The sequence below is a fragment of the Nelumbo lutea genome, chromosome 4 (assembly GCF_056320005.1).
Source record: "Nelumbo lutea isolate HS-2025 chromosome 4, American lotus-T2T, whole genome shotgun sequence".
Lineage (NCBI taxonomy): Eukaryota > Viridiplantae > Streptophyta > Magnoliopsida > Proteales > Nelumbonaceae > Nelumbo > Nelumbo lutea.
Window position 1 is genome coordinate 89,495,220 of NC_142687.1, and position 12,150 is coordinate 89,507,369.

Genomic DNA, 12,150 nt, shown 5'->3' on the forward strand with positions numbered 1-12,150 from the left:
AACCTGTGAGTGTCGGGGTATGCATGCCGAAATTGTTGGTGAGCACATCTGCAGGTCACCGCCTAGTCCTCAATTAGGTCAGCAAGCCCTTGAGAGAGGCCACGCCTCGTGCCGAGGTCACTTCGGTCGGTGACGAAGTGCTATAGGTCGTCCTGGACAAGGCACTGCAAGCTTATCTAAGTTGTCGTCGAGGTCGCCAGGTCAGGGCGAAGATGAACTAAGATTTGGGACTCTAAATAATCGCTTAGGTGGCATCTGGGTGTCGTCCAGCTGTTTTGGGTTGCCATGTGTCATGAGGTTATTAGAGGGCCAAATCCGTCCTCATCAATTGCCCCCCACTCCCGAGCTTAGGGCATCTCAGTGAAGGGAGTAGACTGTTCCTTTGTCCTAAAATGACTGTTTGATGAGCTCGTAGTCGTTGGCGTCAATCCAATTTGCTCCTCAAGTCAGAAGAGTCCAAGTGTTTGCAGCCTTACAAGGACCTCATAGTCTTGATTATCGGGGCACAAGAGCAAATTCATCCGCTTAAGGAGAGGTGGAACAAGTACCCTGAGGACATTTACCTTATTAGGGATGCAACCATCAAGGGGTTCTGCAATCCAACTAAGTACCTCAAGAGCAAAGCTCATCATGTCGTCCTCAATAAGGGGTTCTGTGTGACTGCTTTATTAGGTTGTTCCACCTAGGTAGAATTTGACGCAGTGTCCCTCAAGCTAGTTTTCAAAAGAGTAGCCAGCGAGTTCAATGCAGAACCTAAAACCGAGGTGGAGGTCTATTGTGAAGAGATTGGCCAAGTTTGCGTCTATCATGGTCTAGTATTTTCTTTGTTTCTCTTTCTTGTGCTGAATTAGTCTTCCTTCCTTCGCTTCTTTTTCTCTTTCTTCTTCTGCACACTGATGAGGCTGAAGCGGAACGGTATGTACCCGACCTATCTGCACACCGATGGGGATGAACGTGAACTGTTTTTTTATTCTGCCCATGCCGAAGAGGTGACTGGGTCTTATTCATGTTTAACACCAAGGTCACTATTTATTCGGCATCGTGGCCCTTGGACTTTGGGAGCGACTCATTGTCCACTCCCCACAATATTATTTAGCTGACGTGCAGCCTGACCTCTCCACCTAAGTGGGTGGTCATTTTGTAGTAACTTCTCATATGGATGCTTCTACGTCATCCCGTGGGATTATCTTCCTAGGTGAGTGCTTGCGAGACCACAACGTACATGTTCTGCCCCCCGATGCGAGGACTGTTGATACATAAAGCTGTTGTTGGTGTGAGTCAGTAGTTCGGGGCCACGGCTTCACTGCATCAGCCTCGTAGTGATGTTGGTCATCCACTCCTACAAGAAGCCACTAAGAGCTCGACCTGCGAGGGCAGCACTATTGACTTTAGGTCGCCAGCTCGCATAGGAGCCTTGGAAGGCTCGACCTGCAAGGGCGTCCATGCAGTCCGTTGGCCGCTGGCTCTTGCGGGAGCCACGAAGAGCTCAACTTGTAGAGGCGACCTCGCAAAACAGGGCTGATGAGGCTCATCCTGGCTGATTGCTATTGAGGAAGAGCTGAGGTCATTTTGCTGCTATCTACATCGGGCTTCTCCCATGCTCAGATCTGAAAATTCATGCTTCATCTCATAGATTTTCCACGCTTCAATCCTGGCGGGAACCGATGATAGTTCTACCGCAAGGAGAGAGGCGTTCACATGTGGTAGCGGTATATTTATCTGGGGCTCTGGGAATGCTGGGTTCAGCCTAAATTTGTCTGATTGTCATAGAGGAGTTCTCAAGGTTCATCATAGATGTTCTTTCCCCCTAGTAATTGATATTTGTTCTAGATGTTGGTGCTTCTCAAAAATGCTTTTTAGTTCATAAAAATGGAAATTAGAGAGTGAAAACTTAAATATTTAAAAGGCAAGATCTTAGCTTTCTGGAAGATGAGGACTTAGCTTTTTAGAAGATGAAAACTTAACTTTTGTAGTGTTTCCCACAGACGGTGCCAATTGATGGTGCGCGATCTAGATACTCCTAGCTGGAAGATGATCTGAACTCCAGTTGCGCGATGAGCTGGACCAAGCTGCAAAATAGTAGATTAGAGAACCCAAGGTGGCTAACCCGACAAGGTCACTCTGATGCTTAAATCAATATTGGGTTGTGCAAGATTAAAGTTTGTATGCTAGTAAGCCAGTGAGCAAATAATCGTGCGTACCCTATGTCATTGGGGTTGGTGCCTTTATATAGCCATTGTTTGATGTAGGCTTCACACACCACATCCGAGATTTCCGAGAGGTCGTGTCTTATCGATCTGAAATCCTTAGAGGTAACCTCTATGCACGTTGACCATCTTCCGGAACATTCAGCATGCGGGCCAACTTCAGAGAAACCTAGGAGTGTCGAGGTATGCATGCCGAATTTGTTGGCGAGCACATCTCGTAGGTCACCGCCTAGTCCTTAGTTAGGTCAAAAAGCCCTCGAGAGAGGTTACGCCTTGCGTCGAGGTCACTTCGATCGGTGACGAGGTGCTACAGGTCATCCCTGGACGAGGCGCTGCAAGCCGATCTAAGTTGTGGTCGAGGTCGACAGGTCAGCGATAAAGGCAGGTCGCCAGGTTAGGGCGAAGACGAACTACGATATGGGACTCCAAATCATTGCTTATGTGGCATTTGGGTGTCGTACAGTTGTTTCGGGATGCCATGTTTCATGAGGTTATTAGAGGGCCAAATCCGCCCTCATCAAAGGGTATTTCTTTCATTTTCCTTTTCCTCTGTTCTTTTAATTTAACGCTTGCTAAGCTTAGTTGCTTAGGCACTTGCTTTCTCTGCAATGTTCATTCAGTTGAGACTTTGGACAAGAAGAACCAATTATTATGAAAAAAAACAAAGCATAATCTAAAGAAAGAGGGTGTTTGGTTTCATGAGTGTTTATTCAATAAATGTTGTCATATAGGTGCCACTCTCTCTTGCTCTTTTGTACGCATCGAGAATGGTAAAAATAGATTTCGGTTTTTGTGCACGCCTACCATTTGAAAAAATTATTTTTTAAAGCTTCCACAAACGTAAGGCATTTTTTCACCTTTAGTTTTATACGATGACAATTATAGTTACTTTTGGGTAATTTAATACCTTTTGTCAGACTTAACGGTCAAAAGGGGTATTTATTGTAAGATAAAGGTTAGGAGGTCTTTGTTGCATATTAAAGTATAAGGAGTAAGGGGTGAATTTGTAATTTACCCTATTTAGTTCGTTCTTTTAGTAAGCAAGCAAGAACCGAAGAAGCAAACCAGAAATTAGCATAAAGGAGTAAGGGGTGAATTTGGAAAGAAAAAAAATAAAAATAAAAACAAAACAAAACTAACGGCAGTATTTTAGTCATTTTATCCTTTTCATTAGCGGATTCTAACGGGAGGAGTGTAGGTGCAAGGATGTCAGAAAAGGCAAGGGACTGAGGGAAAAGTAAACAGCATAATTGAGTAAGGTACTAAACCGAAATTATCAGAAATTAACTAGGGAGGAATTTACTCAAACTTTAAATAGGTTGTACGGTCAAAAAGTTGGGTCAAGCATCAAAAAAGGGCTCGAAACACAGCGTCGGGATCTGTTGCGACTTGCGCGCGTATTACAGGCTTCTTTACTCGTGATTGGTTGTGTAGCCTGTAATACACATATTAGTTAGCAGCAGATTACTCGCCAAAGCACACACGGCAAAACTATGGAAGCAAAAATCCATTTTCAATTCAATTGAGGTGCCTTCTATCGCTCTGTAGTCTGTACGCTTAAGTGAACGGCGGCGTGGTGGAGGGAAACGACGAGCTACTCGATTCTCGACTCCCTGAAAATCCTTCCCCGGTATCTCCAATTCCTTTCTGTTACTTTCAAGTGATTCATCGCTGGAGATGAAGTTCCTGGATTGGTATTTGAAGATTGCAGCTGTTTCGGCCTTGATCGGAGCTTCAATGGAGTTCTTTATGATCCAAACTGGTTTCTGTGTGAGAACCCTCCTTTCTTTACCGCTTCAAGTGTTCCATTTTATCATTCCCTTCCTTTTTCCCGATTTAAATTTTCTTTGTTTTAACTGCCTGTGTAGAATCGAAATGGTCAGATATGAACCCTAGACTATATTTTAATTTTTAAACTCCGAATTCTAATTCTATCCATTTTCAATAGTAATATGCATACGACGGAGATTTCGAAACAAATGGTACTATAAGTAGTTACTACTCATTTGATTCGTAGATTATTGTCCTTTTTCTTTGTAAGTTAACTTGTATTATTCAATGTCCACGTCGAATATTGATGTCAGCAACTAGAATAAGGTGCACCCCGCAAAGCTGGTTAAACTGCAAATATTAAGATCAAGTATACTTATAACTCGATGAGTATGGACCCAAATACCTAGAATGTAATGTCAAAGTGGAAGAGAGTATGACAGAGGCTGAAAACTCCCACCGTGGAAGCAGAAGCATATAGGGGCCTAGTTATATTTAAACTCATAGATGTAGATGTGCATTTGTAACAGTATTGTAGAAACCTGAGAGAGTTCCTGTTTCACTATCATTGAGTGAATGATGAGCCTGGTAGAATTAAAAGAACAGTTGGAGATTAAAATAGTCAAAGAAAGGCAAAGGAGAGGAAAAATAACACATTTTCCAAAAGGAAAAGAAATCCAATATTTGAGTTATTGAGTTTTAGGCACTTTTGATAACTTGTTAATAATTCATACTGAATGATAAGACAATAGACTGCTCTATGATACCGGAATGCCTGTATGAGGGTGTCTTATCATGCTAGATACTTGAATTTTAGCATAAATTCCATATCTGATACTGTATCCAGCCGTGTTCTTGCTGTATCCAGGTAACATAGCTTGAAATGTTGCAATACATCACTAGTAGGTAGCATGATACTGGATACTTAATGTTACCTAAGGTATGTGTGTTTTTTAATATGGCACTGTTATGCATGTGTGATATGTGTCAGATTTGCCATTTCAGCCTAGATTTTGAGTGGTTGCTAAAGCATAACAAAGCTTAAAATGTTGCAATATATCACTAGTTAGGTATCATGATACTGGATACTTAGTGTTACCTAAGGTATGCGTGTTTTTTTTTTTTTAACATGGCACTGTTATGCATGTGTGGTATGTGTCAGATTTGACAATTCAGTATATCTCTTCTTAATCCTAGATTTTGAGTGGTTGCTAAAGCATGGATTCTTTCCCGATACTATGGTGAAGTTTGCACAACTAGAAACTGAAACTTGAAATATGCAATGTAATTGTTATGGACATGGGATGTGTCAGAACTTCCAAGTCAAAACTATCTTCCTCAATCCCAAATTCAAAATGGTTGCTCAAGCATGAATTATTTCCTGATACTATTAACATGGAGTTTCTACAATTAGAATCCTAATGCCTCACATTATGTGCTTCAGATCTTTAGTGGGTTTCTCAATCTGTTGTTGACTTATTGGCATATTCTGGCTCTGCCATTGTATCCTTTATTGTTATTTCTTTCCAGATATATAATGAAATGCATGCAGATTATTAAATGTAGCTTGTCTTCCTCTTTGTAATTATTCCTGTAATTAATTAATGAATTGTGTTATTGATAAAAAAAAAAAAACTATTAAATGTAGCTTGTTTTCTTACTCAACAAATATGGATTTTATTGTTTAATTTTTAATGTACAACAAAATATCCATGTTCCATTGTAACTGGTTGGCCAACTGATTTTATCCAAATTCACGGACGATGAATTGATCTTATTTTCTGCTTTTTCCACTTTTTGCTTGCAAGTCTCTAATGATGTTGATACTTAATGACCGTTGGATACTTGGATCAAGTCAATTCTCCATATCTTGCTATTTCAGGGCTAGGTGGAACCACCTTTTAAGTGCATAGCCATCTTGAGAGAGGTAGTCACCTTGATTCAGATTACTGAGAGCATCTTAACAAGATATTTCATCCCTGTTGTCTGACAAGGATAACCTAACTTCACTCACCTCCTCATGATCGTGGAAAATTTACTAATCTTAATAAATTTCCATGCCTAGAACAAAGCTTTTGAGCAGTGTTGCATGTACTCTCCTAATTAGACAATGTGCCATATTGGACACACATCAGAGTCTGACACTCCACTGATTCTTGAGGAATCTTCCATGTGATATTTCCTTTTTATCCCCCAGTTTATTTGGCATAAATAAACAGCTAACGTACAGGATGAATGCCATTCTGCTGCATTTTTTGCCGACAATGTTAGAATGCAAAAAATATGAACTAATTCAATAGTATATTCTTTTACATAGATGTGTCTGTGAGTCCATATTTTCTCATCTTGCCGAGTCAGACTCTTGGGCCCCATATCCATGTCCAAGCAACAATGCTTTTCAGTGTATTACCTCAGCTATCTCTTCATCCAGCCACAATGAGGTGTTGATAAATATCTAAAGGTATTTATGTTGATGAGTTCATCATTCCTGAAAAATGTTAACCCATTTGAGAAAATTCATACTGGCACCAAGAAAATGGTGACGCCACATATTTTGACCCAGTTCTGCCATTAGGAGTTAGGACCAACAAACATCACATAAACTAGATTTATGAGCTCTTATTATGCTTTTTTTTTCCTCAATCTTTTCATATTTGGATTTTAAGATATTGCTCTAATTGCTCTTACATGTTTGTTTGGTTTTCATTCCTCTTTTGAAGTCAGACTGATTCCTCTCGGGCGAATGTATAAGCCAATATGATGGTTAATAAATTCAATCACAGACTGATCCCTCTTGGGCTGCATACATCTGTCCCTCTCCAGACCCTGCATTGACGGGAGCCTTGTGCACTGGGCTATCCTAGTCAGGCTTCAAACCCATTTTCAGATTGTCTGACTTACTTTGGAACTAGTTATTTCCCAAGACCAGTATTAGACTTTTCTTCTTAGCTTTTAATTATAATCTTCTTTGTTTTCATATGTGCATTTGTATTCTCTAAAAGCATTTACAGTTTTATTTCTCATGATGTTTAGAGAAATCAAGGCACTATGTCAAAGTAAAACTAATTTATGACTCTCCTTTGACAGTATGGTAAACTCAGTTGCCTTGACTACATTACATGCTCCTACTTCTTATTGGTTAACTTGTGAACAATGTTACAAACCTCCCTTTTGCTTATTTGGGAAATATCCTAGTTACCTTCACTCCAAAATGTAAAAAGGATTCTTGAAGTTTCTGAAATTACAGTGACCTCCCCATGATTTTGATGTTAAAAATATTGTTCTCCTTTCAATTAACCTCATGCATCTTAAATGGACATTAAGTAGATCACTTAATAAGAATTATCTTGAGACTCTTTCAGGAGTAACTCTCTTTTGTACAAAAATGTGAAATACATTAAAGTGGTGGATGAAAATGTTTATTTGACACTGGTCCTTAGGACTTATTAACTCCTGGCCGAAGCTTAGCTTTGAGAGCAGGAAAACTAGACTGACATTTTCCTTTTCTCTGCAGATGACAAGGTGACTGTCTTGGAGTCAGAGAAGAGAGCTTGGGAAAACTCTCCAGAAGCTCAAGATGTCAGAGAGGCTCTAAATCCCTGGAGAGAGCATGATAGAGAGACAAGAAAGAATTCGTAGCTGCCTTATATTTTTCCTTAGTATTGCTCTCTTGGTTGGGAAAATTGGTAAGTTCTATATATCATAATTAGACATAAAAAGGATACAATATCAATAAATTTATGTTAGTTGCAAATTTTACTAAATAGGTAAAAGCTTTGAAAATGTGACCATAAAAGCGAAGTAGTGCTTTTAACCTTTTGGGCTGTTTAATATGTCAATAAACATCTTGCTGGCCTATATACTATTTGGTTACTAAATGCAGAAAACTTCCACCCAGTTCTCACATTAGAATTTAGAATAGCATAACAATGGTTTTCTACTTAATGTAATGCTGTTTATATCAGAGTTCAGTATAGAATTTAACCTCTTGATCACGAGATCACCTGATCATTTGGGAGTCAGCTATTAATCCTTCTCCTTTTTCTTTTTGATGAGATAAGTTAATGCACGAGATTTTCTCCTTCCAGCATCGGATCCTTATGTCTTAAATGGCCAAGAGATCTGATCCCTCAGTATGATATGGGTGGACCTTGGGGCAACAGTTGGGTTGCTCCATTGCGACCTGGATGACCAGGGCTCAAATCTTGGAAACAGCCTCTCTGTATGTGTAAGGGTAAGGCTGCGTACATCTGTCCCTCCCCAGACCCCACATTGGTGGGAGCCTCGTGCACTGGGCTGCCCTTTTTCTTTATTGGATAAACCAATGGTAATGGGCAAAATTTTATATATTAATAGTGAAGGCTTATGGTGATTCACCATTGATATTTTCATTCCTTGAAGCATAAACATACACATGTTTACACATGCATACACATATCAGAGAATAAGACCCTTTTTTTATAGGAAACGGTAACTTTTAGATAAAACCAGAAGAACAATTGTCACCTTCTAAAGTGAAAGGTGACCCCTGAGAATAAGATCCTTGGTGCTACCTGATTATATATCCTATCCACATATAAAAGATGTATCATTAAAACAAGGGAAAATTCCACTTTAGTACCTTGAACTTTGGAGGTAGTGTCAAGTTAGTACCCGAACTTTTAAACGTGTCACTGCAGTACCTAAACTTCCAAAAAGTGTCAAGTTGGTCCTTTCCATTAACCAACTGTCAGTTATCTGTTGAATATGTCAAAACTACCCTTCAAAAGAAGACACTGTTCATTGTCTTCTACCTTGAGACTGAACTGGCTGAGGTGTTTGAGATTCTAGACTAATGAAGTCATTGTCATCTACCTTTAGATCTGAAACACATTCTTGTCTAGTTATTTCTTTGCTTTCAGTTATTGTTTCCCTCTATCATATGTCGTGTTTTTCTCTCTTTTTCTTTGAAGATAACTGGTTCAGTCTCAAGGTAGAAGACAATGAACAGTGTCTTCTTTTGAAGGGTAGTTTTGACATTTTCAACAGATAATTGATGGCCGGTTAACGACATGGACCAACTTGACACTTTTTGAAAGTTTAGGCCCTGTTTGGCAATGTTTCACGAGAGTGTTTATGCTATTTATGGCATTCCTGCAGAACAAAAACACATTTGGCAAAAATAAAACGAAAAAACGAGCCATTCTTGTGTGAGAACAACACCCAAAGCATGCGTTCTTTGAGAGTGACCAATCGACGCTCTCCAACAACACGTTCTTTGGAAATGTGTGCTTCCCATGTCCCTCATTAGTTACGAATGTGTGCCACATTCTCACGTGAGAGTAGGGGCATTTTTGTCATTCTGCTCGAAATAATAAACTCTAAGCCATAATGTTCATTCATCATTCCTTCGACCTCATCTCTACCAATGCACAACCCAGGGAGGTGAACGCTGAGTCAAGGACAGTGAATGGTCGGAAACACATCTCCGACAACTTTTTTTCAACCAAAATCATTTACACAGTTCCTTCTTGCCGTTTCTTTGTTGTAGATGTGTGAATGCTCTATTTTTTGGTCCTCCGATTTGTAGTTCTCCCAATCCTTGTTTTGAGAGAGAGAGTTAACGATATTGATTAAAAAAAAAGAGATAGAGTTAACGATAGCTAGCTTAAAACACTAGTAGATAACTCTGCATTTCTCCCAACCTGTTTTGGTTGGAGCTAGTTCTTAAATCTTAAAACGTAATTATTCTCCCAAATCAGAGAATCTAACACATTACAAGCAAGGTGAGATAATGGATATTTAGCATGTCAGTCTCCACACACTCTTCTCTTAAACAAATAATCCAACAATGGCTTCCACCCCAGTTGTTTCCAACCCTTGTGCAAGTTCAACCCCCCAAACCCTGCTAATCTCCTCTAATCTGTCCACTAAACTATCCTCCACCAACTTCCTCTCTAAACCAACATGTACAAGTAGCAAAAGCAAACCCATTACTAATGGGGCAAGACAGGAGAAATTTCTATTACAAAGTGATCAAGGAAGTTCAAGTGGTACCACATTTTATTGGTGAATAGGGAGATATTACTATAACATTGAAGGATGGGACCAAGGTAGACCTTTGAAGTGTACCCATGTTTAGGAAAATTGTCATTTATTGCCTTTCCATGGCTGATTAATCTGTGGTTTTGGAGGTAAAGGAAGCTCAGCTGAAAGGTTTTCTGATGGCCTTGTTTGTTTAATTTGTTTTGCGAATTCAACCAAAAGTCCTTTAAATGAGGTATGCAATAGTTTTTCATTTTGGAAAATTTAACAAAAATTCTATAGATGGTAATTACAAGGAAATTTGTTTGCAATATTGATTTATACGACTTCTGTTGCTTGGTAGTTGGGAGAGTCAGTTTGGTTTTATGTGAGTTTGTTAGAAATCTACCATTAATTATCTATTGATAGTTGAGAATGGAAATAGTAGAATATAAAAGAAAAACACAGAGAGCAAAACAGACCCACAGGAAACAGAGCATAACAAGAAACACTTGACAAAGACTAAAGGCTAAGGACCAAGCACATGCAACTAAAGACTAACACAGCACGACCCCTAAACACCTAAACAAGACCAGAAACACCATTGTTGACTTTCCAACTTCCTGAATATGCACCAAATACTCTAGTATTTACAACTTATTTCTATAGTTAATTCTACTAATTCTTACACAAATATTCTACTATTTCCAAATTCCAAAAAAGCAACACCATTCGTTCATCAAAACTAATAACATTTGTTAGGAGTGGCCGAGTTATTTCCATTTTATTTATTTTATGTTTGTAATTATGTTGTTCACTTCTACTGTTTACCTTAAATAGTGGAATGATGGAAAATTTACAGTTCAAAACACAGGCAAGAAATAGTTTAGTTATCCAAACATTATTTCTATTTCTATAGAACAAAAATCCATTTTCAATGAACAAATTGCCAAATGCCAATGTTGTTCCTGAAGAGTAAGAATTCCTCAAAAATAGGAACAGGTGAGAACATTGCCAAACAGGGCCTTAGGTACTGCAGTGACACGTTTGAAAAGTTCAGGTACTAACTTGACACTACCCCCAAAGTTCAGGGTACTAAAGTGGAATTTTCCCTTAAAACAATAAGAGAGGTCCAAAGGATGGTCCTAAAATCGAATGAAATTGCCACTCCATTGCTATGTTAAGTGCTTAAATTTAACTGAGGCATATTTTGCAGGCTGACCAGAGGATAATTGGAGGCCGGTGAACTGGTTGGTTGCTCTTGTGACAAGTTCCTGATTTAGGGCTCTATTTATTCTTGTTGATGGTATCTTTTTGGCAGAGTATGCAGTACAACCTTGGAGAAGCATAGTGCCGGGTTTTTTATTTACACCAATGTACTATTAATTAATTAATGAGCTAAACTTTTTCATTTAGTGTCCTTGTGATGTGATTGTCACAAGAAGCTACCCTTTAATTGTCAATGTTTATGGGGACAGAGGACTTTCTGATGGTTCTTTTAGCCTATTACAAATGATCGTATTTTGACTTGCATAGTGAATGCTAGCGTATTCTAAAGCTTTACAAGATCAAGTATCATTTATTCAACAAGTCATCCAGATCCAGAGCCTTTCCCATGGCCCTCGGCATGAAACCCTTTGTGTAGCCTAGACTAAGATGAAGATGTTTGCTTGTGACCTCCAATTTTCTATAATCTATTTTCTTTGATAGCTACTATTTTTAGGTCAATGACAATATAAAAATGGCTTTATTGACAGTCCAAGAAGGAAATTTTGGGGCTGTGAAGTTCAATGAAATTATGACCAAAAGGCGATGTACTTGGTTACAATACCAACTACCATGAGGGTTTTTGGTATCAGTGCACTTGGCTGTTGCATTTAAATCAATTTCATCAAGGGATGAATGGCTGTGCCCTGTGTTGACTGATCAGCATCTTGTGTATTATCCTAAAGGTGGTTTTGTGGGATTAGGTGATCTTTGGGCGTTGGTAGCAATTTCAATTTGGGTTGCCTTAACTCAAACTCACGTTCACAAGACTATATAGATATGTCCGATTCAGGGATCAGTTTTTAAAGGGACTGACATGTGGCACAGGTGAAATGGTTTGGTGTATTACTAGCCTAGCCATTTTCTCTTCTTATTAAATACAGATTAAAAAAAACTTCAACTC

At 39.1% G+C, this 12,150-nt stretch overlaps 1 protein-coding gene across 1 annotated transcript; it reads left to right on the plus strand.

Annotated features, from left to right (window-relative positions):
- Nucleotides 1-3,825: 3,825 nt before the first annotated feature.
- Nucleotides 3,826-11,520, plus strand: LOC148861674 (DNA mismatch repair protein). Its single transcript, XM_088985988.1, has 3 exons — nt 3,826-3,975; nt 7,492-7,663; nt 11,197-11,520. Exons 1-2 carry the CDS (start codon nt 3,885-3,887, stop codon nt 7,614-7,616), a joined length of 216 nt encoding a protein of 71 aa, XP_088842114.1. The 5' UTR covers nt 3,826-3,884; the 3' UTR covers nt 7,617-7,663; nt 11,197-11,520.
- The last annotated feature ends 630 nt before the right edge of the window (nt 11,521-12,150 follow it).

Coding starts and splice junctions, on each gene's coding strand:
- LOC148861674 (XM_088985988.1), top strand. CDS start 3,885: ATGAAGTTCCTGGATTGGTATTTGAAGATTGCAGCTGTTTCGGCCTTG. Junction 3,976..7,491: donor TATGATCCAAACTGGTTTCT/GTGTGAGAACCC, acceptor TTTTCTCTGCAG/ATGACAAGGTGACTGTCTTG.